Source organism: Molossus molossus, unplaced genomic scaffold, assembly GCF_014108415.1.
Source record: "Molossus molossus isolate mMolMol1 unplaced genomic scaffold, mMolMol1.p scaffold_m16_p_16, whole genome shotgun sequence".
NCBI classification, from domain to species: domain Eukaryota; kingdom Metazoa; phylum Chordata; class Mammalia; order Chiroptera; family Molossidae; genus Molossus; species Molossus molossus.
This window is the reverse complement of record NW_023425351.1, coordinates 68903835-68928644: the sequence shown is the minus strand read 5'-3', so window position 1 is coordinate 68928644 and position 24810 is coordinate 68903835. Positions and strand designations below refer to the sequence as shown.

Here is a 24810-nt window from a genome sequence, read left to right as displayed (position 1 = left end):
CCTTCGTCAGTGTGCTTCTTAGGAGGGTGAATGATAAAATCAGTTGCCTATGGGGGAGCCTAAATCAACCGAAAGCCGAGGTCATAATTCTATCTCCTTGCACCGCCCCCTCATATTCAATCAAGTCCTGTCCATCTCCTTCCTAAACGGTTCTCAGATACGCTCCTCCTTCTGTCCTCTCTGCCCTGATTCAGACCTCACGGTCACTCAGCATATTGCACCAGCCTAGTCTCCCATCTCCTTTCTAGAACCTTCACAGGGGAATCTGTCCGACATGTAGGTAGGACTCTGGAGGGATCCCCATCCAGATGGATGGGTCCTGTGTCACATCTGTACCTGCTTCCCTGTCCTTCTAGGGGGCAGTGTTCTTGCCCCCCCCCCCCCCCCAGCACAGAGCCTGGTGCACTAGAGGGTGCTATGTAGACATTTGATGGAAGGGAACGGCAGCCTGGGATGCAGAACTCAGCTGGACATTTAAGATTAGAAGATTATTAAGACATAGTTTGTCATCTCCCAAGGGAAGCCTTGAATGAACAAACCACAGTCACCAGTGTTCCACTGCATGCAGACACTTTATTGAAAGCTGGTGGCTTAGAGTCAGGTGCTCAGGGTGGCAGCCTGGGGTGGGGCTGGCAGGGTGGGTGGAGGCCGCAGGGGCGGGTCATTTGCTGTAGCTCTTGGAGCCTGGGTCTGGGAGGTCTTCTCTCAGGCCAGCGTCAGCCGGTTGGTCCTCCTCTTCATTGCCTGCCGACAGCCCGTCCTTGGCTTCATCTGAAACACGAGGGCAAGGCTGGTCCAATTCGGACCCGGACTTCTCCCTCATCTCATTCTTTTAGTCCCGAAGAGACACGAGCCTCTGATGGACATTCTCTACTAATGCCCTACAGGGGGGCATTTTCAGATCACCTGGCAGTGGGGACATGTGGAGGATGTAACACGACTAGGTTTCATCTACAGAGAGCCTCCTGGTCTGAGAAGGTCAAGGCTGAGTTGAGAGTCTGAACATGTCAGTCAAGGTCGCGTCCCTGCTGAACGCTCCACTCGGGTTGGTCTCCCCCTGAGGACCTCCTGTCATTCTGAAAACTCAGCCCTGGGAAGCCTTCCCCCACCCCGGCTTCAGTGCAGACGCCCAGCATGCACCAGCACAGCTGAAGGGGATTCACTGAGTTAAGTCCCTCCCTCCCTCCCTCCCTCCCTCTCAGAAGCTTCTTAAGGTCGCATTTATCTCGGTATCCCCAGTGCCCATCTATGGCTCCTTTTCTCTCCTCCCTACCTTCTCAACAGGAAGTTCTCTTCAACGGGAAGAGGTAGGACGCCCATGTCTCCCTGGCTAGAATCCCCTCTCCAAGATGTTTTACCCAGCCCTCCAAGGGCAGCGAGGATGAGGTTCAAGGTCCTGCCTTCTCTCCCCACTCAGCTGTCCACAGCCCTTCCAGCCCCCTGCCCATGTTCTCTCTCTACTTCCCCCTCCTGCCCCCCGGCAAAGCGCAGCCCCCCAGACTGTGACCCCTTCATGGAGAGATCTGCGTTGACGGCATCCCAGGGACCCAGCGGCCCCAGCGTGTGCGGTGGGTGCTGGGGATCCACTCCCCGCCCGCCCTCCACCTGGCCCGCCTGCTCCAGGCTCCCTACCTGCCAGCGCCTTCAGGGACCGGATGTACTTGGACCAGAACGAGCAGTCGGCCCTTTTGAGGCCCCGCCGATTGGGGAGCAGGGCGCTGAACTCCTTGTAGTTCTCTCCGTTGGCACCAGGGACAAAGTCAGGCCAGGGGACTGCGGATTCAGGCGCTTTCCTTGAGAACTCATGAGGGTAGTTGGGGTTTCTGGAAAAGCGAGAAGAAGGAGACATCCATGAGGCAAACGGTCTTTCCTTCCATCACTTGGGATGATTCCCACTTGCACTTGGTCTCCAAGGACCAACCCCCTCATCCTGAGGTGTCAGAGCAGGTGTACCTGCTGCATTACACATGCTGAAGGTGTATGTATGTGTACACCTTCTAGAAGGGGGAGACGTGAGTTCATGACCCAGCCGCTCTGCTGTGGCCCTTCTGGGCCTCTAAACACTCAGGGGGCCACCATGCCCCTTGAATCCTGTGTCCTTTCATCTGGGCACCGTTGCCAGGGTCCGGGATGCCTTTGCTTGTCCACGGCCTGGTGGGAGGGTGGGTCGAGCCAGGCAAACTGCTCTGCCACCTACAGGTCAACTTCCTTTGGAAAGGGGATGTCACATCCTTTCAGACACAGGCTCCTTCTCAGACCTACCGTCTAGCCCCTCTCCCAGCATGTCCCCTACCCCACGCCACATTCCAGTGCCACCTGACCTCGGCATTGGCCAAACCAGGCGTGTCTCGCCCTAGCCTCTGCTCGCACAGGCTCCTGTCTCCGACCACCTTGGTCCTCGGTCTACCTGAACGTCCTGTTCACCCTCGAGGCCCAGCGTCAACGTCACTTCCTTAGCGAGACGTTTTCCAATTCCCAAGGAAAAGAAACGTCTTTCCACTCGACGCCCACAGAATGCTGCATCGAGTTTTATTTCGTTCTGCTTTTAATTATGGTTGGATTTTATGTTTCAGACTCAGGAGCGATGGCTGAGCCGTGACTTTTTTAGTGTGTACCTTTCTGGGGGACCTGGTCTGTGCGAGGTGACCCATGCGTGTACGGCGAGGGACGGAGGGAGATGGGTGAGCTGCAGGGGGAGGGGACAGCGGGAGGCAGACGGGGCGGGGAGAACAGGCGTGCTCACTGGGCGGAACAGAGTATGTCGGGAGGTTCGAGGTAGATAATAGCGGGTCCCGAGCATTTTCATTTAATTTGATAATTCAACACAGTCCTTCTCCGCTTGAGGTGGCTCTGCCTTCCAGGGGACATTTGACAACATCTGAGATGTTTGCAGATCTCACAACTGGGACAGGGGTGAGGTAGAGGTCAGAGGTGCTGCTCCTCAGCCACAATGCCCAGGACAGTCCCCACCGCAGAGACGTGTCCAGCCCCCGTGTCAACCATGCTGAGGCTGCGAAATCCCTGATCGAGGGCTGTCAGATGTGGTTGAACAAGGGCGTGTCTGATGGAAACTTTTCTTCACCAAGCTCAGTGCACGCGAAGGGGGCTGTGGTGGAGGGCAGAGCGGGACGGGGAGCAGCGGCAGGTGGCCGCACCGTCCAGGGAGGGACGGGTGAGTGTATGGAGGCGCACGCGGCCTCTGTGTGGGGGTGGGGGCAGGGCGCACGCGGTCCGCTCACCCGGATCGGATGAAGTTGGAAAAGTACTGCATAATTTTCAGGGACGTGCTTTTCTCCTCCGGAGTGAACTGCCCCTCGTAGGCAGGGTGAAAGGGCAGCCCCAAGGCGTACTGGACATCAGTCAGCAGCTCCAGGCTGGGGAAACACGGGAATAGGAGAAGCAAAAGTTAAAGTGATAATAAACTGCTGGGAAAACCAAATTCTCCCTTCATGTTTCAGGTTTCCGATTGAGCGCTGAGTTTAGCTGAGATCCGGCTGGACCTTCGTCCCGTGGCCCCCCTGGGGCAGGTCTGTGGCACACCTACTGGGTGAAACGTACCCAGTGCTGAGCACTTCGGTCCCGGGAAACAACGCTACTGGCGATCCTCTGAGACAATGTGCCTTTGACTAAAGTCCAGCCATGATACTGACAGTATCAATCGGACACCCGTTTGTTCAAAATAGTCTAGACTGTGAGCCCCGTCTCTGTGCCGCCCTGGTTCACGGAGGGCTCGCACCCTCACAGCTCTGCAAGGCTGACATGATGCATGTAGCCAGCCTCAGCACGGTGCCTGGCACACAGCTGCAGGTGCGTGGACATCCCCCAGGCCTGGATGGATGCCTAATACGCAGCCGGCAAGACGGGATGACGGTTTGGAGGCAGACGAGTGGTTAGAATGCACTGGGGAGGCCAGCCCAGGGTGCATGGTCCCCCTGGGAGGGACCACGGGGACAGTGACACTGGAGGGGCTGCCAGGGACCTTGTGGCTGGCGGAAAAGAATTGGGTTTGTCCAAAAGAGAGGCCTGGCCTTTGTCCTGTGTCTGGGGGGTCACCGATGTCATACCTGACAGGAGTGTCTTTGTTCAGGGTGCAGGCTGGCCATGCTGGGTCGTCTGGTAAATGTGGACACATCCCAGTGGTAGGGCGGGGCTGGCCATGCCAAAGGACCAGCCATGTGACAGGACGGGGGATCTGGCTCACACAGAATAGTCAACTTGGAGGCTGGGATGAACCCCATGGGCCTCAATCAACCCCCCAGTTATGCCTACGAAACGAGGCCCCAGTAAAACCTCTGAACCCCAGTCCAGGTGAGTCTCCCTGGCTGGCAGGACTCAGTGTGTGTTGTCACACGTCAACGCCGAGAGGGTCCCCCCTCCTGACTCTGCAGGAGAGGACGATGGAGCTTCGCGTCGAAGCCCCGGGCTCGGAGCTCTGCCTGTTCCTCCGGCTGACCCGTCCCCGTGTCCGTCCCCGTGACAACCGTCAGCATGAGAGCAGCCGTCCGTGAGGTCTGTGCGTCTCCCGAGTGAATGATCCACCTGAGGGAGGTGTTGGGACCCCCGTGAACTTGCACTTGGGGCCGAAATTGATGCGGTCTGTGCGAAGGCTGTGTCCGACTTGCCGTCGGCTCCAGCGTATCTCAAGGGCCAGCCTCTAACTTTTCAGAGAAGGAAGACAAGGTCCGCAGAGGCGTCCCGATGCCCCGAGACACGCGGGAAGCTGGACGGCAGAGTCGGATCTGGAGCACTGCCGGAGGCAGGACGCCGGACGCCAACCCAAGGGCCCGGGGGCTGGACTCCACTCTCAAGCTGGGTGACCTCTGGCCAGTTACTTGCGCCCCTGGACTCCCCGCTCCGCGTCGGTGGCATGGGTATCTGAGCGCCCACGTGGCAGGGCTGGCACCAAGATCAGAACAAGATGCAGTGCAGGGGGTCTTGCAAGTAAGTGCAGGTGGCCCGGTTCTGTCCCTCCCGATGCGACCCGCTGCCCTGAGGTGACAGCGGCAGCTCTGACCAGGTACTGTGGGCACCACTGAGTCTCATCTGTCCGGTGCACAGGGCAGTGCCCAGTGGACAGATGTCCTGGGAATCACTAAATGAGGTTTTACAATAAGATATTTCAAATCTCTGGCCCAGCTTCTGGCTCATGGGCCCATGTACCTTCCCATTGTCCCTGCGAGAAAACACCTGAAGGCTTAAGAAAGGGGGGGGGGTGATCTTTAACCGGGGGGTCCCTTACAGGGTTTCGGGAGACCACGAGTCCCGGGTGGTATATGTGAAATGTGCGAGACTGTGTATGAGCCTCTCCCGGGCGAGCTGGTATAGCTCCTGTCACGTTCGCCAGAAGGTCCGTGCCAACGGCGGCTGGTGGGTGTCCAGCAGCTGCATTTGCCAATTTCCATGGTGCCAATACTCCTGCCACAGTTTCAAGTGACCAAGATGATGTCATGGAACACGCTGCTGGGGACAGACATGCACATGGGCCTGGTGACCTGGAGCAAGCCGGGGCCAGCCCCTGGCTGCCCGTGACCCCAGGAGACCCCCGGGCCCTGCCTCGGGGGCAAGGCCTGGCCTTCCAGCCTGTCGGATGCGTTTCGTCTGAGGGCCTGCTGTGTTCGAGGATTTCTGCTTTGTTTTTTCCTTAGCGGGGCTGATCTTTATCAGGATGCTGGAGTTATTTTGAGCAGTTTAAGGCAGACATCTGGAGGAGGGGCCGACGTGGGAACCTCGGGTGACGGCATCTGGGACCGCAGGACCGAGCCTTCGGCGCGTCTGAGCCCCAACAGAGTCGCTGGACCCTCTGGGGGACGAGGAGGGGATCTGGATAGAGCCTCAGCAGGAGGAGGAAGGAGAGGACACACCAGGGCCCGCCAAGGTAAAGGGGAAACTCACAGCTGCGTGGTTGGAGTCTGGGGCGGACGGTCTGGGCACATTGCGTTGGTCTCTGCTCTGTGCTGGGTTTGATCACTGGTCACCAGACACACAAGCCCACGGCAGGCACATCAGTGAGGGGTCCTGCTGCTTTATTTAGCTTTTAGTTGTCATTTGCTGTCTTTGGTCATAGGACTTCAGTCAAATTCTCCCAAATCTGACAGTTGCTGGCCCTGGGCTCAGGCCAGGTCTGGACCGTCTCCTTGCCGTGTGTGGCTGTGGGGCCCGGGGATGCTCCCTGCCTAGGCTGAGCGGGCTCAACCCAAACCCCACTCCCACTGCTCACTGTCTGGGCCTCGGGTTTCCTATGTGCAAACGGGTCCGATCACCCCTCTTCCGTCTCCCACGCGGTCCCATCAGATGCCCACGGAGAGGGGTGAGCGGAGCCCCTGTCTGACATGCACTGCCGCCCATGCTGGTGACACGACCCTGAGCCAGACCGTGGGAAACCGCCAGCACGGCTGGAGGGATGACGGCTGTGCTGTTCCAGGATGTGGAGGTGGGTCACTGAGGCTGGTGGCAAACTCAGGATGGCAGGCGCTTACCGAGTGCCACGCTCTGAGCGGGCGCTGGGGAAAGGCCCGTCAGCCAGGCGGGCATGGGGCTCACACCAGCAGGAAGTGCAAAGAAGTCAGCGTTAAACAACAGAATGCGTGCGCTGCATGGCTGACAGACAGACAGACAGAACACCTGCAAAGCACCAGGAGAGGAGGAGCAAAGTGGCACCGCTGCCCCAGGCAAGGGAACGAAGAGAGTGTGGGAAATACCGCAGGCACGGCCCTGACCCTTGACGGGTGGGGTTAGCCAGGGGCGGAGGGTGGGTGTGACGGCGTGGAGTGGTTCTGTGCCCGTAGGGAGACGGGGGCAGGGAGGTGGGACTGGGTGGGGGTGGCGGCATGGGAGCCACTAGGACAGCTAACAGAGCCCCCAACACTTGGGGCCTCCTGTCTGCACCAAGAAATGCATGGCGCTGCAAGGTGACATTGGAATGTCAGGAAAACCACAGAATTCCGTGCCCGCTAAGGTCCTCTGGTCCCGGTTCTGAGAGGGTAGAGTTGAGGCCAGAGGAACCAAGGGCCCCTGAGAGGGGGTGGGGGACATCGGCCGCTGCTAAGCAGGCCAGCAAGACCGGCCCTGGAGCGGAGGGAGGAGAAAGGTCGGAGGGACAGATGGCAGGGTCGCTGTGGTTGTCCAGAAGAGACAGAGGCTGGTTCTTTCCTGTGACGCCCCCTACCTCACCCGGCAGCCACGCCATGCGCCTCTCCTCGCGCTGGTGCGGGCGTGCGGCGAGGCCCCGCCACAGTCCAGGGCCAAAGGCCAGCAGCCACGCTGCAGACACCATGCGCCGTCCCCGCTCCTGACCGGACCTCTGCTTCCGGCACAAGGGACCTCATTCAGGGACACTGGGGGCTGAGATGGTGTCCCCAAAGGAATGCACGTGACCTCGGCCATGCTGATGAACTGAGCTGGGCAGGTGGCTTGAGCTGGGCTCTCCCCGAGGTGAGGAGAGAGCGCGGGTGGGATCTTTCTCGCATTACGAAGGTGGTTCTTCTAAGGATAAGGGTTCAAGAGGTTTATGCGTCAGAAAGTCCCCTTGCTCCAGCCCATCTAACTGGACTGATCTGAGAGCCTGCTGTTCCAGAGACTTCGTACCCTGTTGTTCTGTCTGGAGGAGGAAGTTCGCTGACCTCGTTCCCATAAAACATGTTCCCCTTATCTCTAGCTGGCATCTCTAGATAACTTCCTCCCGAGGAAATTGGGGAAGGAAGAGGAATGAAAATCCCCCTGCTTCCCAGGCTTTTAGTTTGAGGGGTGAGGTTTTGTTAAATCCCTTGCGCACAGAGGTTGGACACATCCAACGTCCAAAAGTTCACACTCTGCCCATGAAGTCGCGGACAACAGGATCTGCGGTACGATTCTTCAGAAAGGGAGATCTCCATTTACTTCAAATGACACGGTACCACCCCGGGGCCAAGTGTGACGCTTGCGACATTTCCGTCACGCGCTGAAGCCCGGCTCCGCTGGTGACGTCGTGGGTGGCGGCGCCGGGAAGCCTCCGTGGACTCGCTGGGCTCACCTGAACCTCTCCCTGGAGCCGAAGCGTGGTCCCCGTGGCTCCGAAAGGGCTGGACGGTCCTGGCCTGAAGCATCTGCTCTCACCAGGAGGCTCTGTGTTTACCATGGCCACCCGTGTTTGTCTCCGACCTGTCTATGCCCGTGGTGTGTGTCACTGTGATCACAGCGCTTAATCACAGCACGTGTGGGTGGCCCACTTCCAAGGAAGCCCAAGTGGCGGCCACAGAACATGCACTGTGCTCACGGTTTTGTGAGAAAACCCCGAGAGGGACTCTAAAGGGCATTGCCTGCCTGAGCTCGGACCCTGCACGGGCTCGGACCCTGCGTGGGCTCAGACCCTGCGCGAGCCTGGACCCTGAGTGAGCCTGGACCCTGCGCGGGCTCGGACCCTGCGCGAGCCTGGACCCTGAGCGGGCTCGGACCCGGCATGGGCTCGGACCCTCCGCGGAAACAGTGGCAACTGGACACGTTTCCACGCTGAGGGTTCAAATGAAATGTCTGCCTACGGACCTGTCTCATCCGTTTTCCATGAGTCCCCATTTGAACTGGATTTCCTGATTAGCTAACTGATCATTGTCTGGGACAACAGGGTTCCTATTTCACATTCTATTAAAAAAATACCTTGGCTTTTAGAGAGCTGTGTTTTTGTTTTTGTTTTTATCCTCACCCGAGGACATTTTTGCATTTATCTTCAGATAGAGCAGGAGGGAGAGAGGGGGCAGGAGAAAGAGAGAAACATCGACATGAGAGAGACACATCGACTGGTCGCCATGCACACGACCCCAACCGGGGCCGGGGACGAACTGCAACCGAGGTACGTGCCCTTCGCGGGAACCGAACCCAGGACTCTCTGGTCCGCGGGCCGATGCTCTAACCGCTGAGCCAAACCGGCCAGGGCGAGAGCTGTTTTGAATGTGAAAGAAAAGACCAACGGGCAGGCTGTGAACCTTTTTGCCTGCCGTTGCTTACAAACTCCCACAACACCCTGTCCTTTCCCCGCCGAATCCCCAACCACTTTCCTTCTCTTCAGGAGACTCCAGGGCTGGCCTCCTTCATCACCCTCGGATACGCCAAGACTTTCCCCTCTGACTCCAGGGCAGCTCCTTGGTGCTGTCCATTCTGTGCACCCGGTCCCTAGCCACGCATCGCCCCGCTCCCCGACTGCAGTGCTAGCTCCCGGAGGCCCAGGGCTTCCTGCACCTCGAGGATCTGGAAGAGAATCTGGACAGGGACGGCCATCGGCAAATACTCGCCGCGTCTGTGCCGAAGAGGACGCACCCCCCGAGCCTCTCTGGGTCACGGGATCGGAGTGGTCAGTTTCAGGAAAGGACTTATTTCTATCTTTACTGGGAAATAATCTTGTTAATCGCACAGGATGTAGCCAGACCCATGGACCCAATTCAAGAATCCTCCGTGTTTTCTTTGGTTTGAATTCTAACAAACTCACCACGACAGTCAACTAGAAAGATGATGTTTTGGATCTGAAACGCGGAAAGGCCCTGGAATGCACAGAGCTGTCTGGAATGCGGTGCGCACAAACCTTCTGTCTAGAATTTATGGCTGTTTTCCGGGGCTGGGACAATTTGGGAAGATGTCCTGTGACTGTCTCTTTAGTCATTTTAAGCTGTTTTTTCTTCTCAGGGCCTTATTTTTCCTTAAAGGCAAATAACCACTCCTGAACAGCTATGACGTGCCGGGGGTTGAGCACCCACTCACGTGAATCCTCACACTGTGATCAGGTGCAACTACACCCACTTCACAGGTTCGAACGTCGAGGCACAGGGACCTGCTCCGATGACAAGGACTCATAAGTGGGAGAGATGGCATTAACCTCAAAAAGTGTGTTCTTCCACTGTCCTGGGCCACTTCTCCCAAAATTAAAGAGTGCGCCAACATCCTCCACGGAGCTGAGTAGGCTTCTGACCCCAAGGGCTCCACCCCGCCCCCATTCAATGTCAGTCAAGTCTTTCCTCACAGGGTCCGTCCCTCAGTTTCAGGGACAAAAACCCCATCGATCACCCAGGTGCACCGTCACGGGGCCGTCTCGTCTGTGATTCATGAGCAGCAGTCAGTGACAACGTGGTGATGTACTGTGCTCTGTCCCCTGGCAATGCCAGGAGAGCTGATGTGCGCGCCCAGAAACGGAGCCCAGGACAGATGGCTGGGAACGCGAGGCGCACCCAGGCTCCAAGTGTGTGGATTTGAGCCGGGAGTCAATGAGACGCGTGAGCCCCCGGGCAGGGGGAGATGCACTTGCCAGCAAATTAAATCCGTTTCCGTGATTCATTCATGCCTTCCAGCACCTATGACAGAGGTGGCCCGGCTGTACTGTGGGGAGAGGAGACAGACAGACAGCTGGTGGACAGAACAATGAAGCTGACGCGCTCAGGGCTCGCCAGGCCCATCCGCTGTGCAAAGTGATGGCCACAGCCACCCTCTGAGGCAGGGACGACTGCTCATATTCCCATTTTGCAGATGGAGAAACTGAGTCACCAAGGAGGGTGGCATGCCTAGGTCACTGAGCTAGTAATAAGAGTCAGAGGGGGTGTCAGCCAAGGTGGTCGGCGGGGAGTCCCTGTCTGACCAGGACACGTCCGGCCTCTGGGCACCTGCCACCATCACTGCCTGTGAAATGGTTTGGGGGCTCTGAATGCCTCTTCCCCCCGAAATGATGGTGAGACAGTTAGACGGCACCTAAGGGTGACTGGGCCCACTGCTCTTAGGCCTCTCTAAAGGGCACGACCTTGACATTGCCCTCGAGGCTCAGCTACGAGATAGCGAGGGTGGGGCAGGGGGCTCGGGCCCCCCACCTGGCCCTCCTCCGTGGGCCTGGGTGCGGGGCTACGGGGCCCAGGGAGGCATCAGTGCTCGTGCCCCCCTCACCCTCTAATCCCATTTTGCAGATGGCAAAATCGATCCCCATGGAGCCCAGGGACTGGATTGGAAGCCAGAACTCCAAAGTCAGTTCCACAGGGTGGAAGTCAAGGTGTCAGCAGGCCGCGCTCCCTCTGGGGGCTCCGGAACAGGCATCTCTGGCTCTTCCAGCCCTGGGGAGCCTCACCCTGGGGAGCGTCCCTGTCTCTGCCCCTGTGGTCATGTGGTCTCCTCCCACGGCTGGCTGCTCGCCCTGCCTCTGTGCTAAGGACTCTGGTGACTGCCTCCCGGGCCCGGCAGGATGACCCGGGAGAGTCTTTCCAGGTCAAGATCCTTAACTTAATCACATTTGAAAAGCCCCTTTTTTCTCATAAGGTAACAGGAGTTCCAGGGGTGAGGGCCTGTATCTCTGGGTGGCCATTGCTCAGCCTACTATAGGGATGTTGCCATTTGCAACGGGAAATTACGTATGTTCACTTCGTACTGTTGCAGAATAACTCAGGTTAATGCCTGTGATGAGCTGGATACTTTGGCAAGTACTGGCCTCGTTTTGTAGATGAGGATACTGAGCATCAGAGAGGCAAAGGAGCCTGCCCGAGGTTGCACAGCCAGTGCGTGGTGGGCCTGACCGCCACCCTGTCACCCAGGAAACAGGCGTGTTCCTTACGGCATCCTGGCTCCCACTCTCGGGTCAGATCAAACTACCCGATTCTGGCATCGTCCGCACTCCGGCCCTGACATGCTTGTCTGTGGCTGTGAACTACAGGGCTGGCGTGGCTTAGCGGACGGAGCTATGAACCCAACCTCAGTTCCTCCCTTCTCTATTTCCCAGGCTTTCCTTTGGCTTCCGAGAGCGCAGGGCTACGTTCCGCGCCCACGGCGGCCCTTCCCTTACTGTGCGTTTTCTTTTCCTTCTACCTCCTATTTTCCTTTTCTGTTTTGATCATTTCATTGCATCTGAAATTTTATTATCAGGTACATTAAACCTACTCTGGAATTAAGAAGGGTGCATAAAGTAGGTGTAAACAAAGCATTGTGTGTGTGTGTGTTTCGTTTGCTGGACCAGACACGCTTTTACTCCGTGGAAAGTCGTTTTTTACGTTAAGCTGGGTGCTCCGTTTTCAGAGGCACAAGCGTGCAGGATTAAAGCCTCCGCCGGATCAGTCCATTCATGGCTCACACTGCAATTCCAGGGCACCTTCTGCAGCTTGTATTTCACTTGCCCTTCCTACAACACTGTGAAATAAGGTGGCGGTTACTATTATACCCATTTTTCAGATGATGAAACTGAGGCTCACAGAGGTGAAGGGACGAGTCCCACATCATTGAGTCAGGTCCTGCCCTCCTTCAGATCACAGACGCAGAAGCAACAGGGACCTCCCACTAGACTCCCTTCATTTGCCAACACCCCCTTACCTGCTGTGGCCGTAGCTTTGGGGAGCGTGGTACATAAACACGTTTCCTCGGGCCCTCGCTGCCCATCGGCTGGCCAGGTCGATCACGGGGCAGGTGATAAAGTAGTCCCTGGTAAAAGGAGGACAGAGGAGGGGTCTAGTGATGCACAGCTCTGTAGACAAGTGTGTCGGGCAAAGGCTTCTCCCGGGCAATGGTCCCGTGGCCGCCAAGCCCTCTGCACAGGCAGCATGACAGTGTGCACCCTCCTGGAATTCCCCAGATGGCTCACTGGAGTGGCCAGGGACACGGCACCTGGGCCAGTCTGCTTTATGGCCGGGCAGGACCCCATGCTGGTGTCCATGGTGATGCGCCTTAGGCTCGAGAGGCTTGTGAGACAAACATCTTCCCAGAACATCCATGTCACTTACAGATTTGGAAGCAAAACATTTTACGGTAAAATAAATAGAGCATATTATGGAGCAGAACGTAAAAGAATTGTGCGTTTCAAAAGACAGAGAGCTCAGGATGCGTCATGCATGTGACACCTGTACCGGTACCTCTCAGCTGGACCACCCTCACCCCGGGGACATTCAGCAATGTCTGGGGACATTTTTGGTTGTCACAGCTGGAGGTGGAAAGGTTTCTAGTGGCATCTGGTAGGCTGAGGCCAGGGAGGGAGATTGCTAGACATTCTACAATACACAGGACGACCCTCCCCAGAAAGAATGTTCCAGTCTAAATGTCAACGGTGCGGAGGCGGACAAGTGTCCCACCTGCTGCCCCTTGGCGTGACGCGAATAGATTTCAGAAGCCCCCGCTCAGCGCAGTGGGCCCTGAGTGGGGTAGGGCAGAGCTGGGTGCTGAAGGGGGGCTGCCTGGCTGGAACCGGGCGACCTCAGCTGGCCTGCGGCCCCCAGGCTCTGAGCTCCATCCAGCCCCTCCTGCATCTCCTGACTCTCCATCTCCTGAGCTGAGAAACGGGGCCCATGGGCCCCACCCTGCAGAGATGTAACGATCGAATCTGAGAAGGCCCATGAAAGTCCCTCAGTGAGGAGGGCCACCACCCCTTAGCGGGTCCGTAGGGCAGTCCCCGTGTCTACGGGAAAGGCGCCAAGGGAGGGTGGGGCTGGCAGTGAGGGTCTGGAAGGGCGATGGAGGTGGTGTGCTGCGTCGCACGGTCCCTGACGAGCCGTGAGCAGGACGGTCCCTGACGAGCGGAGAGCAGGACGGGGATGGAGACCTACGCAGTGCCACGCCCTGGCTGTGCTGGGGCCACACCCTGCCAAGGAGATGGGCAGCGGGGAGGCTCCCCATTGCCCAAGTCTGGCCGGAAGAGAAAGAGGGCCAGAGCTAAGGGGAGACTGGAGTCGCCTCCACAGGAAGCCTTCCTTGGTTGCCTGTCCTCCCTCGACCTCAGCTCTTGCTTGTGTACAAATTATCTTCAAAGCCAGTCAAAGGCACACGGACGGAAACAGCGGTTTCTGAATCCTGCCCTGAGCTGTGTCTGCCGCACGGATCCGAGCCCGTCCTGACGGGGTGAGCCTCTCCAGGTCCAGGACTTGGATGTCTGTGCCCGGTCCAGGACAGGGACAGCAGGGTCCCTGTGAGGCTGAGCCTCCGGGAGTCGCGGTGTGTTGTCTGGTTTAAAGCTGAGCCCTCCACTAAGGAGAAAATTAAACCCTGACTGGTGCCCATGACCCCGTGGGCAAATGAAGTTTTATTCTGCGCTAATGACCCTGCACTTGGAAGCTGCAGATGCGGGTGGAGAGACCACGCTGGGCAGTGGGTCTCAACAGTCCATCCCTTCCCGACAGAGTCGGGTTCAGCACGGGCCGCTGGACCTCGGCATCGGCTCTGTGCCCAGGGACAAAGAGCAAAGGCCAGGGCGGGCCCCTGAGGAGAGGGCCGGCGGTGGCTACGGGACGCTGAGACCCCCGGCCACGTGCGGGCTTCCCCGAGGGCCTGCCGGGAGACAGCCGCACGCGGAGGCTGTGGGGGGAGGGCTGGAGCCCTCGCTGTTCTGGGCCCCAGGCCTCTGCAGGCAGAGAACCCGAACCCTGGCTGTCTTCACTCCGTTCAAAACGCACCTCTCGGGCACCAGCTGGTGCTCATACACGACCCGTCCTCGGCCCCAGAGAGCCCACCGCGGACTGGGAGTCAGGCCGGGTCGGAGAGGTGCAGGGGTGCGGGCGGTGCTGAGAGAGAGAGACGCGCTGGGGACGGTACACCCCGGGGTGGGTCGGGGGCACCTGTTCACCGCTCTTGGGGTGGGTCAGTCGGGGTCTGACTTCCTGAGGGAGGAAAGCCTGAGGCAATGAGCTGGACAGACAAGAAACAGCAGGGAGTGTAGGACCCGCGCCCTAGGGACAGGGCTGCACGGGCACCTGTCTGGAGTGTGACATCAGGTACAAACCTTCCCGGGGGGGGGGCGGCCCTCCCCACGTGCCGGGGACGTCTGGTGGCACAGCAGAGTCGCCTGGGGCTCTAACTGTGAAAAATACGGATGCTCACGGGGCCCGTGCCTGCCCGTGAACGTTCCCCCACTGTTCCCACAGGCAGCCAGGGTGCGGCCCCTGGAGGCCTCTGCCGGGCTGAGCACAGCAGGCTCCCCATCAGCATCTGCTGCACAGCTGCTCTTTGGCAGGGGGGGGGGGCACCCAACAGGTGCCCCCAGCAGGCACTGTCTGTGCCCCCGAAGGCGTGAGAGCACACTGCCGAGGAAGAGTGGGGTCAGCCCTCACCTCTCCCACTGCGGCAGTCACCCCGGCTGCAGACGGACTGCGTGATGCCCAGGAAGAGTGGGGTCAGCCCTCACCCCTCCCACTGCGGCAGTCGCCCTGGCTGCAGACGGACTGCGTGATGCCCAGGAAGAGTGGGGTCAGCCCTCACCTCTCCCACAGCGGCAGTCACCCCGGCTGCAGACGGACTGCGTGATGCCCAGGAAGAGTGGGGTCAGCCCTCACCCCTCCCACTGCGGCAGTCACCCCGGCTGCAGACGGACTGCGTGATGCCCAGGAAGAGTGGGGTCAGCCCTCACCTCTCCCACAGCGGCAGTCACCCCGGCTGCAGACGGACTGCGTGATGCCCAGGAAGAGTGGGGTCAGCCCTCACCTCTCCCACAGCGGCAGTCACCCCGGCTGCAGACGGACTGCGTGATGCCCAGGAAGAGTGGGGTCAGCCCTCACCCCTCCCACTGCGGCAGTCACCCCGGCTGCAGACGGACTGCGTGATGCCCAGGAAGAGTGGGGTCAGCCCTCACCCCTCCCACTGCGGCAGTCGCCCTGGCTGCAGACGGACTGCGTGATGCCCAGGAAAGGGCACATAGCAGGTCCCGCACCCGAGCATCGTCTTGGCCAAGGGCAGCAGCAGAACCGGTGCTGGCGCGCTTACCGGGTGGCGTTCTCCAGGGCCCGGGAGAAGGAGGCGTAGTCATCGGCCGAGTGCTCCAGGGAGTAGTACCACGTGGCGGCGGCCAGCACGCCCGCGTCCCCATCCGCGCCGCCCAGAGAGTTCTGTAGTGCCCGGTAAAAGGCTGTTTTGCTACTGGTCCGGCCTTGACTTTCCTCAAATTGCTTTAAAAAGAGAGAGAGAGAGGGGGCGCGCGATGAAAATCCCCCAGTCAGATTCCGAAAGCCTGAGTCCGTATTCCGCAGACCCTTGCTCTAGAATTTTCTCTCTGGGCAACAGCGGGACAGGGCACGGAGCCCGGGGTGCCAGGAGCAGACCCCTTGGGTTTGAGGCCCAGCACTGCCAGCTCTGGCCGTGTGCCCCGAGCCAGCGGCCGTGCCTGTGCTGACTCGGGAGGGCCGTCCGTGCAGGGCTGCGCGGGACAGACGGGCGGCGCGGGCGAAGCGTGCGGGCTCTCGGCACGTGCTCCGTGTCCGTGAGTCCCCACCGCAAGCTGACAACAGGCCAGACACCTGTGCTTGACCCACTTCACCTGACTGCTCGTTGTCACCTTGGGGACAGCTGCCTTCAGGTCATTCAGACTCCACCATTCAACACGGGATCGCTTTCTGAACATTGTCACAGCGACAAACTCTTCATCCAGGGCCCACGGCGCGCCTGGCCTCGGAGAACAGCCGTGGGCGCGGATCAAGCTCCCTGCTCCCGTGGGCCTCGTGTTCCGGTGGGTGTGGATGGAAAATAAGCAAATACTGCCCAGTCCAGCAGGGGCCAGGGGCTGTGACAAGAACAGAGCCGCGCGAGAGGGACAGGGTTGGGCTCTTTCTGTAGGACCGTCGGGACAACAGCTCTCTGGGGATGTGTCCACATGGAAATGCCTTTTTCTCTCCTTCCTCCCCCCCTTCCCTCCATGCTTCCTTCCTTCCTTTCTCTCTCTCTCCCTTTGTCCCTCCTCTTTCTCTCTGCCTTCCTTCTTGTCCCCACATCCCTCTTGTCTGTCCTGGGGGGACTTGGGGGGCCATTTCCTGCGCCCAGGACGCAGCGTCCTCATTTCTGAAGACGAGGGGCAGGGGCAGCAGCGTCAGAGATGCCACTGGAGTGTGAGGTCCAGACCCCTCGGCCCTTGTCTGATCCTACGATGAGTGTTTACGTATTTCTAGGCTTCACATCCACAGCGAAATATGCTTGTCAGGACACCCTGGCGCGTTTAAATGGTCTCTCTACGCATCCCCAAGCACGCAGGACCTGTGACCAGAATCGAGGAGGACATTTGATCGGTCAGCAATACCTCCTGGCTGACATGCTTTCAGCCTGTCCTCGGTGGGCTGCCTTAGCCGGGCTCCCCACGAGAGGCCGGGCCAGCCGGTGGGATGGGTGATCAAAGGTGTGTCCACGGGCTTCAGGAGACACGAGGGAAGGACAGGAAGAGGCATGCAGACAGGGTTTCATTTCCACTCTATCTATAACGTGTATTTCTCGGGAAAAGATCTGAAGAAAATATGCCAAGATATTAATATTTGCTAAATCTGAATAATGAATACACGGTATTCATTATATCAGAGACTTTCAAATATGTTTTACCATGCTCTCTGGTAAGAAAGACATGTAACACATACAGACACACCTGACATACATTCATGAATAATGTTCGTGCGCATGGCTCTTTCCATACATAATACATCTGATAATTCCCACTGTCTCCTTTCTAGTCTCTTTGAAAATGCTCACCTGTAATCTTTACAACCTACCGATAGTTTGGGGGGGGGGCTGCATCATATTATTCTCTGTCTTTTTTCTAAGTTTTGGAATATTGCATAACCAAAAAATGGCATTAGTAATCATTTTCATAGCTCTAATTATTACCAAACATTTAACAGGTGTGTTTCTCTCAAATATCAAAATAACGGCAGAGAACTACTGCCACAGTCCAGTGAAACGTGCACCTGTAGGTTTGGTGCAGTTCTGGGCACATGGTCAATAGACATGATACCATGAGCGCGTCCCCAGGTGAGGCGGGGGCTCCCGGGCGCCCTGGAGCCTGTGCCGTCCCTGCCAGAACTACCCTGGGGCAGAGGGGCAGGCCGCGCTCAGGGCGGTGCCGGCACCCAGCAGGTGCTCAGTGAAGATGTGTGAGACGCGTGGAGGAGACGCTGACCTTCGTGGAGGTGATACAGGCTAGAGGCTGCCGGTGGACGTCCACAGTCGAACCTCTCGGGTTCAAATCCCAAGCCCCAGGGGCCCCAGGACATTAAGGGGCCCGATTTCAGGAGCGCCCAGAGCTCTCTGTTCCTGGCAAGGACGGAGACACAGATGCGTCTCTGGTTTGATCAGAGTCAGCAGGAGGGACGGGGCCACCACGTGACCGCCGCTGACTTTCACACGCTGTCATTACAGTGAGGGCCGCCCCGGGCAGGCTGGTGCAGGCGGGCTTCCCTGAGGCTGACCGGAGTTGGCACGTCCCTCATGTGTGGTTTTTAAAGGACTGACATTCCTATCTCCCCCGGGAAAGTGACAGGCCCTCGGACCCATTCAGAGATGGTGGAGGGTCTCACTGCGGCCGAAAGGCCCGTGGCCTAGTGGACGGAGCGTGACTGGCATGTGAGAGACCCAGGTTCACCCCGGCTCCGGCGATGACCTCGGAAGAGTCACCGTCCATCAGTAAATTCGTTCAGCGACCATTCCTGTCTGTGCCTGGACATCAGAGTCCGGTGAATCAGCGGTTCGCAAGTGGCTCACACGTGGGCGGCAGTAAACACGACTGTCCTTCCACTCTGGTCGTCAGTTATTCAAAGTAAATGCCCCGTGTCCGTCTCCCCTGTGACAGACACGATGAGAAATCCCCCTCCAGGGTCTTCATCTCCCATTCACTAGTCAGTCAACACTCTTCTACCGAGTGCTGGCACCTGCCAGGGGCCGCTCTGGGCATCTGGGACCCAGCGGGGGACAATACAGGCTACGTTCTCTGCCCTCTGGGGGCCTCGCATCGAGATGGGGGGGACTGGCGACACCTGACAAATCTTTGTAGCATAGAAAGCTCGGTGGTGATGAGGACTGTGGCACAGACCAGACCAGCAGGGCAGGACGGGAACTGGGGTCTGGATGGGGAGGGTCGAAATGGCGGAGCGGCTGGCGTGGCCCTTGCCCAGCGTGTGCCTCAGGAGGGGCAGGAGAAGGGTCCTCCCTGGGGGTTCGCGGCCGCCAGAGGCAGGGCTGTACGTGCAGGGCAGAGAGAGGGCCATCTGCCTGGTGGCCTGCGTCGGTGCCCCCAGCTCTGCGGGCCCAGCAAGGACCCCAGCAGCCGCTGCCTCCTGCGGCGCCCTCTCTTGCCACCTCAGTCCCACGGTGCTGCTACCCCCCGCGTGCTCCTCGGGGCTCTGCCCACAGCGGCAAGGCCCTCTGCTACTCAGGGAACCCCCGTCCAGGGCGCTGCTCAAATCCTGTCCCTTTTCCTGGGCCAGTGAGCCTTCCCTCGGTCCAAGAAGAGGGAAGGTTCCCCAAGCGGGGTCTCTGTCTGGCTTCCCGCCTCTGCATGCCCAGCCCAGGGTCTGGACTCAGAAAGCAGGTCCATGTACCCCTCACCCACTGCCATCTGCCCCACCCCCACCCCTCAGGTCACTGATGGCTGCGGGGACCCACCCAGCCACTCCGCTCTGCTCCCTCCCCCCCGACACAACCGTCCCCCCACATTCTTTTCTCTAAACTGCTCTGTCTCTAAAACCAGCGTCTGCTGTCATTTCCCTTTCAAAACACTGTTAAATGCTGAGACCCCAGCTGCCACCCTGCCCTCGAGGTGGCACGTCTCCTCCCTCGGCCTCAGTAACGACCTGTGAGCTAATGGTGCCTCCGTCTCTCTCCGGCCAGAACCGCGGACCTGCGTATCCCCGTCTCTCGCCTCCTGGGATCGGGGTCCCTCAAACCCAGTATGGGCACAGTTCCACTTCATCACCGCCACATGCTCTCGCTCATCTCCAGAACATTCCTCCCTCCCACCCCTGTCCTCAGTGACTAAGCCCGGGGCTCAGTCGCCTGATGTGAAAGAGACGTCTCTAGTCTCCTTCCACTCCCCCCCACAGTCTCTCAGCCCCCAGCCCCCTCCCGTCTGCTCTTCTGCCTTCTCCTGGCTCACGGCCTCATCACCTCCCCATCACGGGGCAGAAGGGCCGACGCTGACTGTGGCAGGTGGGCTTGGGGGAGGGGTGTTTTGGAGGCAGAAGGTCCTTAATTCGTTCTTGCACATTGGTTACTCTCCAAGGTGTGCAGAGTGGTCAGGACATCCCAGGTCTCAGAAGAAGAAGGGCCAGAGCAGTCTCCAAAGGGAAACAGAGGAATGGATGAATGTCCCCAGAACCCCCCAGAGCTCCGAGGTAGATGGAGACACAAATACCCATTTGTTCATTGAATGGACACCCGAGAAAGACCCAGTGTAGACCAGCAACTGGTACTTAAAATGAACATGACACAGATGCCCGTGGGCCAGAGAGGGTCACGTCAGAACAGCAGCCCGTGGATGCGCAGAGGTCCCCGTGAGGACGGGTCCAGGCAATGGGGGGGCAGCGGAGAGAGTGGGGAGCACAGAGCCCCCACCCTCACTCCCCACTTGGCCGCAGCCTCTGCTCAGCTGCCCCCTCGCTCAGCTGAAATGGCCCTTATCAAGATCCCCGGACTACATCCTGTCAGGTCCAGCAGCCAGATCACTGTCTTCATCTCATGCCGTTTTCAATGACATCCGACGCTTGACCTTGGCTTCCTCTCGGAAGTTTTCTTCTTGGCTTTGGTGACATCAAATTTTCCTGGATTTCTTCCAAACCTGTGTCTACAGCTCTGACTTCTCCCTGCACCTCCCAACTCATATGCCCAACGGCCAATCCAAGATCTAGCTCAACTCTGGTTATTTCTCCCTGATATCCTGTCTCTACCTACTTTAACTTATGCGCTTGCTCCCGGGACCTCGCACCGAGTGTAATCTGGCCTCTCCGTCCTTGTTACCCCTCCAGAGTCAGTTTTTCATAGAGCTGCTAGGGTGCAAATGATAAACCAATATAATCACTTCCTAGCTTAAAACATCCCAGTATCTGCCCACAGCTAGTAGAATAAAGTCACTTTTATGGTGGTCGGTATCTCATCCAACATGTCCTTCCAACATGTCCGACATCCTCTCCCATTTCTGCCTCCACTTTCCAGGGGTTTCCAACACTCCGGACTTCTCCTTCCCTCAGACAAGCCCTGCCCCAGGGCCTTTGCACTGGCTCTTCACATAGCTGGCCCCATCGCTGGCCCCTTGTCATCACTCAGGTCTCGGTGCACAGTCACCTCCCTGGCTTCTCTGCTGAAGGACCTTCCTCCGTTGTATTACTTGCCTTCCCCTTACGTTTCATTTTCTTGAGAGCACTTTTTTCAAGACCTGAAATTCAAAATGTGTTTGCTTCCACAGCTATGTTCTCTCACAAAACACAATGTCCACAAGACAGGAGCTTTCTCTGCTGGGCAAAAGCTGTCCCCAGAGCCTCAAGGAGAGCCCCTTAACCAATATGCATGAGATGCACGAATTAATGGGGGGGCTCCTGTTCCTACTACTTCTCGTGGGGGTTAAGGGACAAGGGGCCCACTTCTCCAACACAGCAGGCCTGGGGCCCAGGGCCCACCACAATCTCAGGGGCCCCTGACAGTGTTCCCTTTAAAATCAGAAAGAAAGAAAGACTGCGGAATAAAGAACCCAGCCTGGCACGCTTTCTTCTGTCAACGGTAAATACGATCTCGTAAATAGTCAATGCAATCACTCACAAACGCAGTCACTAGTAATGCAATTTTTCCTATTTGGGGGGAGGGGAGGCAAGTCCATCTCCCTGATCCCCAGCTTTCTCTGAACTGAGAGTGATGAGCACACCTGGCAGGACCCTGGGGATCACTGGACCAGGTGACGTGCGGAAGGGTCAGCTCCGAGGGCCTGGCCGCAGGGTTCGCCGTGCGCTCGGGAAGGCCAGAGCCAGGGCCCGGAGAGGGCCCCGAGGGCTGGGCACTGTCTCCTCGGCCCGGAGCCCTCTCCGGACAGTGCGGGAGAGGCAGGGCTGCTCTCCCTGTGCCGTGTGAAGGGTAGGAGCTGCTCCACTGGTTAAGCATCTTGCCCAAACTGTTTGGCTAAAGCCGGGAACTTTGTCCCACTTTCGGATTTCAGGCCCTGGGCTGGTTCAGACTCTGACCCCGGCCCCCCGCACCTCTGAGCGACGGAGCTGGCACAGCGATGCCTCCCTTCAGGAAATCACGCATACTCGCTGGGACTCCCGCTCGGTCCTCGGCTAGAAGCTGTCACCAAAGGCTTGATTTTTCCCGTGCTGGGGCTGGTGCCAGCAGCTCGAGCTGCCAGGCGCTGCTTTTCAACTCTCAGCCGGGCGCCCCCTCCCCCAGAGCCCCTCCACCTGCTCCTGCAGGAGGCCAGCTCCTGGCCAAGCGCCGGCCCCGGCTGCGGCCACACGCGCCTTGGGATTTCCCTCCCACCTTGAAGCTGCCGGTGCTTGGAGGGGCAGGCAGAGCCGCGCATCCCCGAGCCGATCTGCTGCAGCTCGCGCAGGTCCACGCCCGCTAACGCAGGCAGCCTGTCGGTTTTGCCAGTTAGGAAGCGGGAGAGAGAGGCGGGGAAGAAACCCCACCACGGCGGGCGGCTGAGGAAGGGTTTCGGCGGAGCGCTGCTCCTTCAGAAACAAGCTCACTCTCCGAGGACGGGGCTGCTCCAGTGCCAGGCAGCCCTGAGGCTGCACCGGTATGTCGCGGGCTTGGTGGGCGTCACCAGGGCTCCTGGGTGGGCCACGGCTGGGTGGGATGGCAGGTGAGTGAGGGTCTTCACGGACTGACGGAAGCCCTCCCACCCACCCTCTTTGGTCCCTGGGAATCGGTGGGTCTCTGCTGGGGTGACAGGTAGGTCCAGAGGCTGCACTCGGAGCAGAAGTCCTGTCCCTCCTGGGCCTGCCCGCAGGAAGCTGGACCACGCGTGTGTGGGGGTTGGGGTCCAGTGGTAGTGATGCGGGGTTGGCATGAGGAAAAGGCGCCTGCGCACGTGCGTGTGTGTGCGTGTGAGCGTGCGTGTGTGTGCACGCCACAGCTGGGAAGATCAGTCTCCGTCAGGGGAGGTGACTCAGGGATCAGCTGGTCTGTGCATCCCTCCTGCTGTCTCTGGGTAATTCTCTGGATCAGGGACAACAGTTTAGAACACTAACCATAATAGCACAGTTAAAGAATTAAGCGAAGAACTAATATTCACTGAGCACATCCTGTTTGCCAGACACCGGTGGTTCTCTGAATCCTCTCCACAGGAGGATATCCACGGATGGGGAAACTGAGGCTCGGGCGCCAGGGATGCAGATGCTCCTGATTCCAGTCAAGGGCACTCGCCCTGCTCTGTTGACAGACAGCAAGGGGATGAGGTCCTGGTCAGCTCCTTCATCACTGTGTCCCTCATGCTGGCCGGACCACTGGGGGCGCAGCGACCCCGTCCCGACTGTCCTCGAGGTCCTGCGGTCGGGTGTCCACCTCTCCAGACAGTGTGTAGCAAATGGAATTCTAGTTATCCACTTTTCCTCACTTTCTATCTGTTTTTCTGACTGTGAACTCCTGGAGGGCAGATGTGTTTGCTTTAACACCCCGGACACTTAGCCAGGGTCTGGCACAGAGGGAGGGACCTCGTTAAGTGTCACGTGATAGACAAATGGGTCTGGGTGCTCAAAAACATGCTTGCCACCCCTTCGGGGCGGATGTGGCGATTCCCTGCAAGTGATGTCCTGCTTCTCAGCAGAGGTGGGGCAGGAGGGGCGGGAGGGGCGGGGCTGTGTCCTCGCCGGAGGAGTCACGGGGATCCAGACCTCAGGGAGGCACCATCCTGGGTTCTGCTGGGCTGATGGCAGGTGGGCTAGGTGGATGGAGCCTGCTGGCGGGGAGTGGAGAAACCCACAAACCCGACTCTAAACCCAGGTCATGCGCAGGCTGAGGTGAGGAAGGTGACCTGGGAGGCTTGAATGAGCAGGATGTTTGGAAATAAATGGGAAATTTGATATTGGGTCTGGAGGGCATGGGTGGCCCAGTGTCTACTGGTTGGCCCACACCACTCCCTTGCAGCCTGTGCCGGGCAGGGCTCTGAGGGCTCCTCTGGACCACGGGCACGTCGGTAGGGCATCTGCGGTCCGAGCGCCGTCACCACCCTGCTCTGGAGTTGAACACGTGGGGCTCTGGGCAAAGTGCCTCGTTGGGAGCCAGAGGACCCAACAAGGTGTCCTAGCTTTGCAGACTAGCTAGATGACCTCAGGACAGTCATTGACCTCTGGAAACCTGTTTCTTGCTCAGTACAAGGGTGTTTAATACGGTTCATGAGTCTCTACCGCAGTGTTAGGGTCCAGAGGGGCAAGAAGGTGGGTGGAGCTACAAAGCCCTGTGCACACAGCGGCCCCTCTGACACTGTGTGTGTGTGCACACGAGTGCCCAGCACACGCGCGGTGAACAGTGAGCTCCGGGAGGGAAGGCCCGGCTGTGCCCGAGCGCCGTCACAGAAGAGAATGTCTCTGGAGCTGGGAAGCCCTGGATTTGAACTGTCTTCTCTCTGATCTAGTGACCCTTCCAAAGAACAGTGATAATGATTCCTGTTCGTAAGGTCGTGTGGGGATGGATGATTTCATGGAAGACTGTTATATCATATATGCATACGCGTCATATATCACACACACACGTCCATGTAGTGGTATCAGCAGCATTAAATTCATAACATTCTCGGCCGCACTGCCCAGCCTCCTGAGACAGCCAGTGTCCACGGCCTGCTGTGGACCGTCCACACCATGACCCTTTCACGTCACACACGCATCATCACGCAGCTCGGTGTGTGGAACAGGAGCTTCGCGCTGCTCTGTGCTCTGTGCTCTCTGCTCTCTGAGTTCTTGTTCCCTGTTAACCACGTGTCGGGCCTTCCTGAGCACGGAGGCAGCGAGTCCCTTCTCCTCCACGCACACACGTAACGGTTGTGCGCATTTTAACGATTCCGCCGTCTCCCTGTTAAAGGACGTTTGAGTTGCTGCCGATGTTTCGCCACAATAACTCACGCCGTGATCAATACCCTTGTACGGACATCACGTCAAAAGGGTGCTTCTGTCGCCA

At 58.5% G+C, this 24810-nt stretch overlaps 1 protein-coding gene across 1 annotated transcript in view; it reads right to left on the bottom strand.

Annotated features, from left to right (window-relative positions):
• Positions 1-661: 661 nt before the first annotated feature.
• The window catches only part of TG (thyroglobulin), a 183715-nt gene continuing 159566 nt past the window's right edge, over positions 662-24810 (bottom strand). Inside the window, exons 44-48 of the mRNA XM_036263690.1 lie at positions 15667-15848; positions 12298-12405; positions 3240-3374; positions 1633-1823; positions 662-771 (exon numbers count right to left, since the gene is read on the bottom strand). Coding sequence (XP_036119583.1) covers positions 662-771; positions 1633-1823; positions 3240-3374; positions 12298-12405; positions 15667-15848 — 726 coding nt within the window. The remainder of the gene's footprint in view (positions 772-1632; positions 1824-3239; positions 3375-12297; positions 12406-15666; positions 15849-24810) is intronic.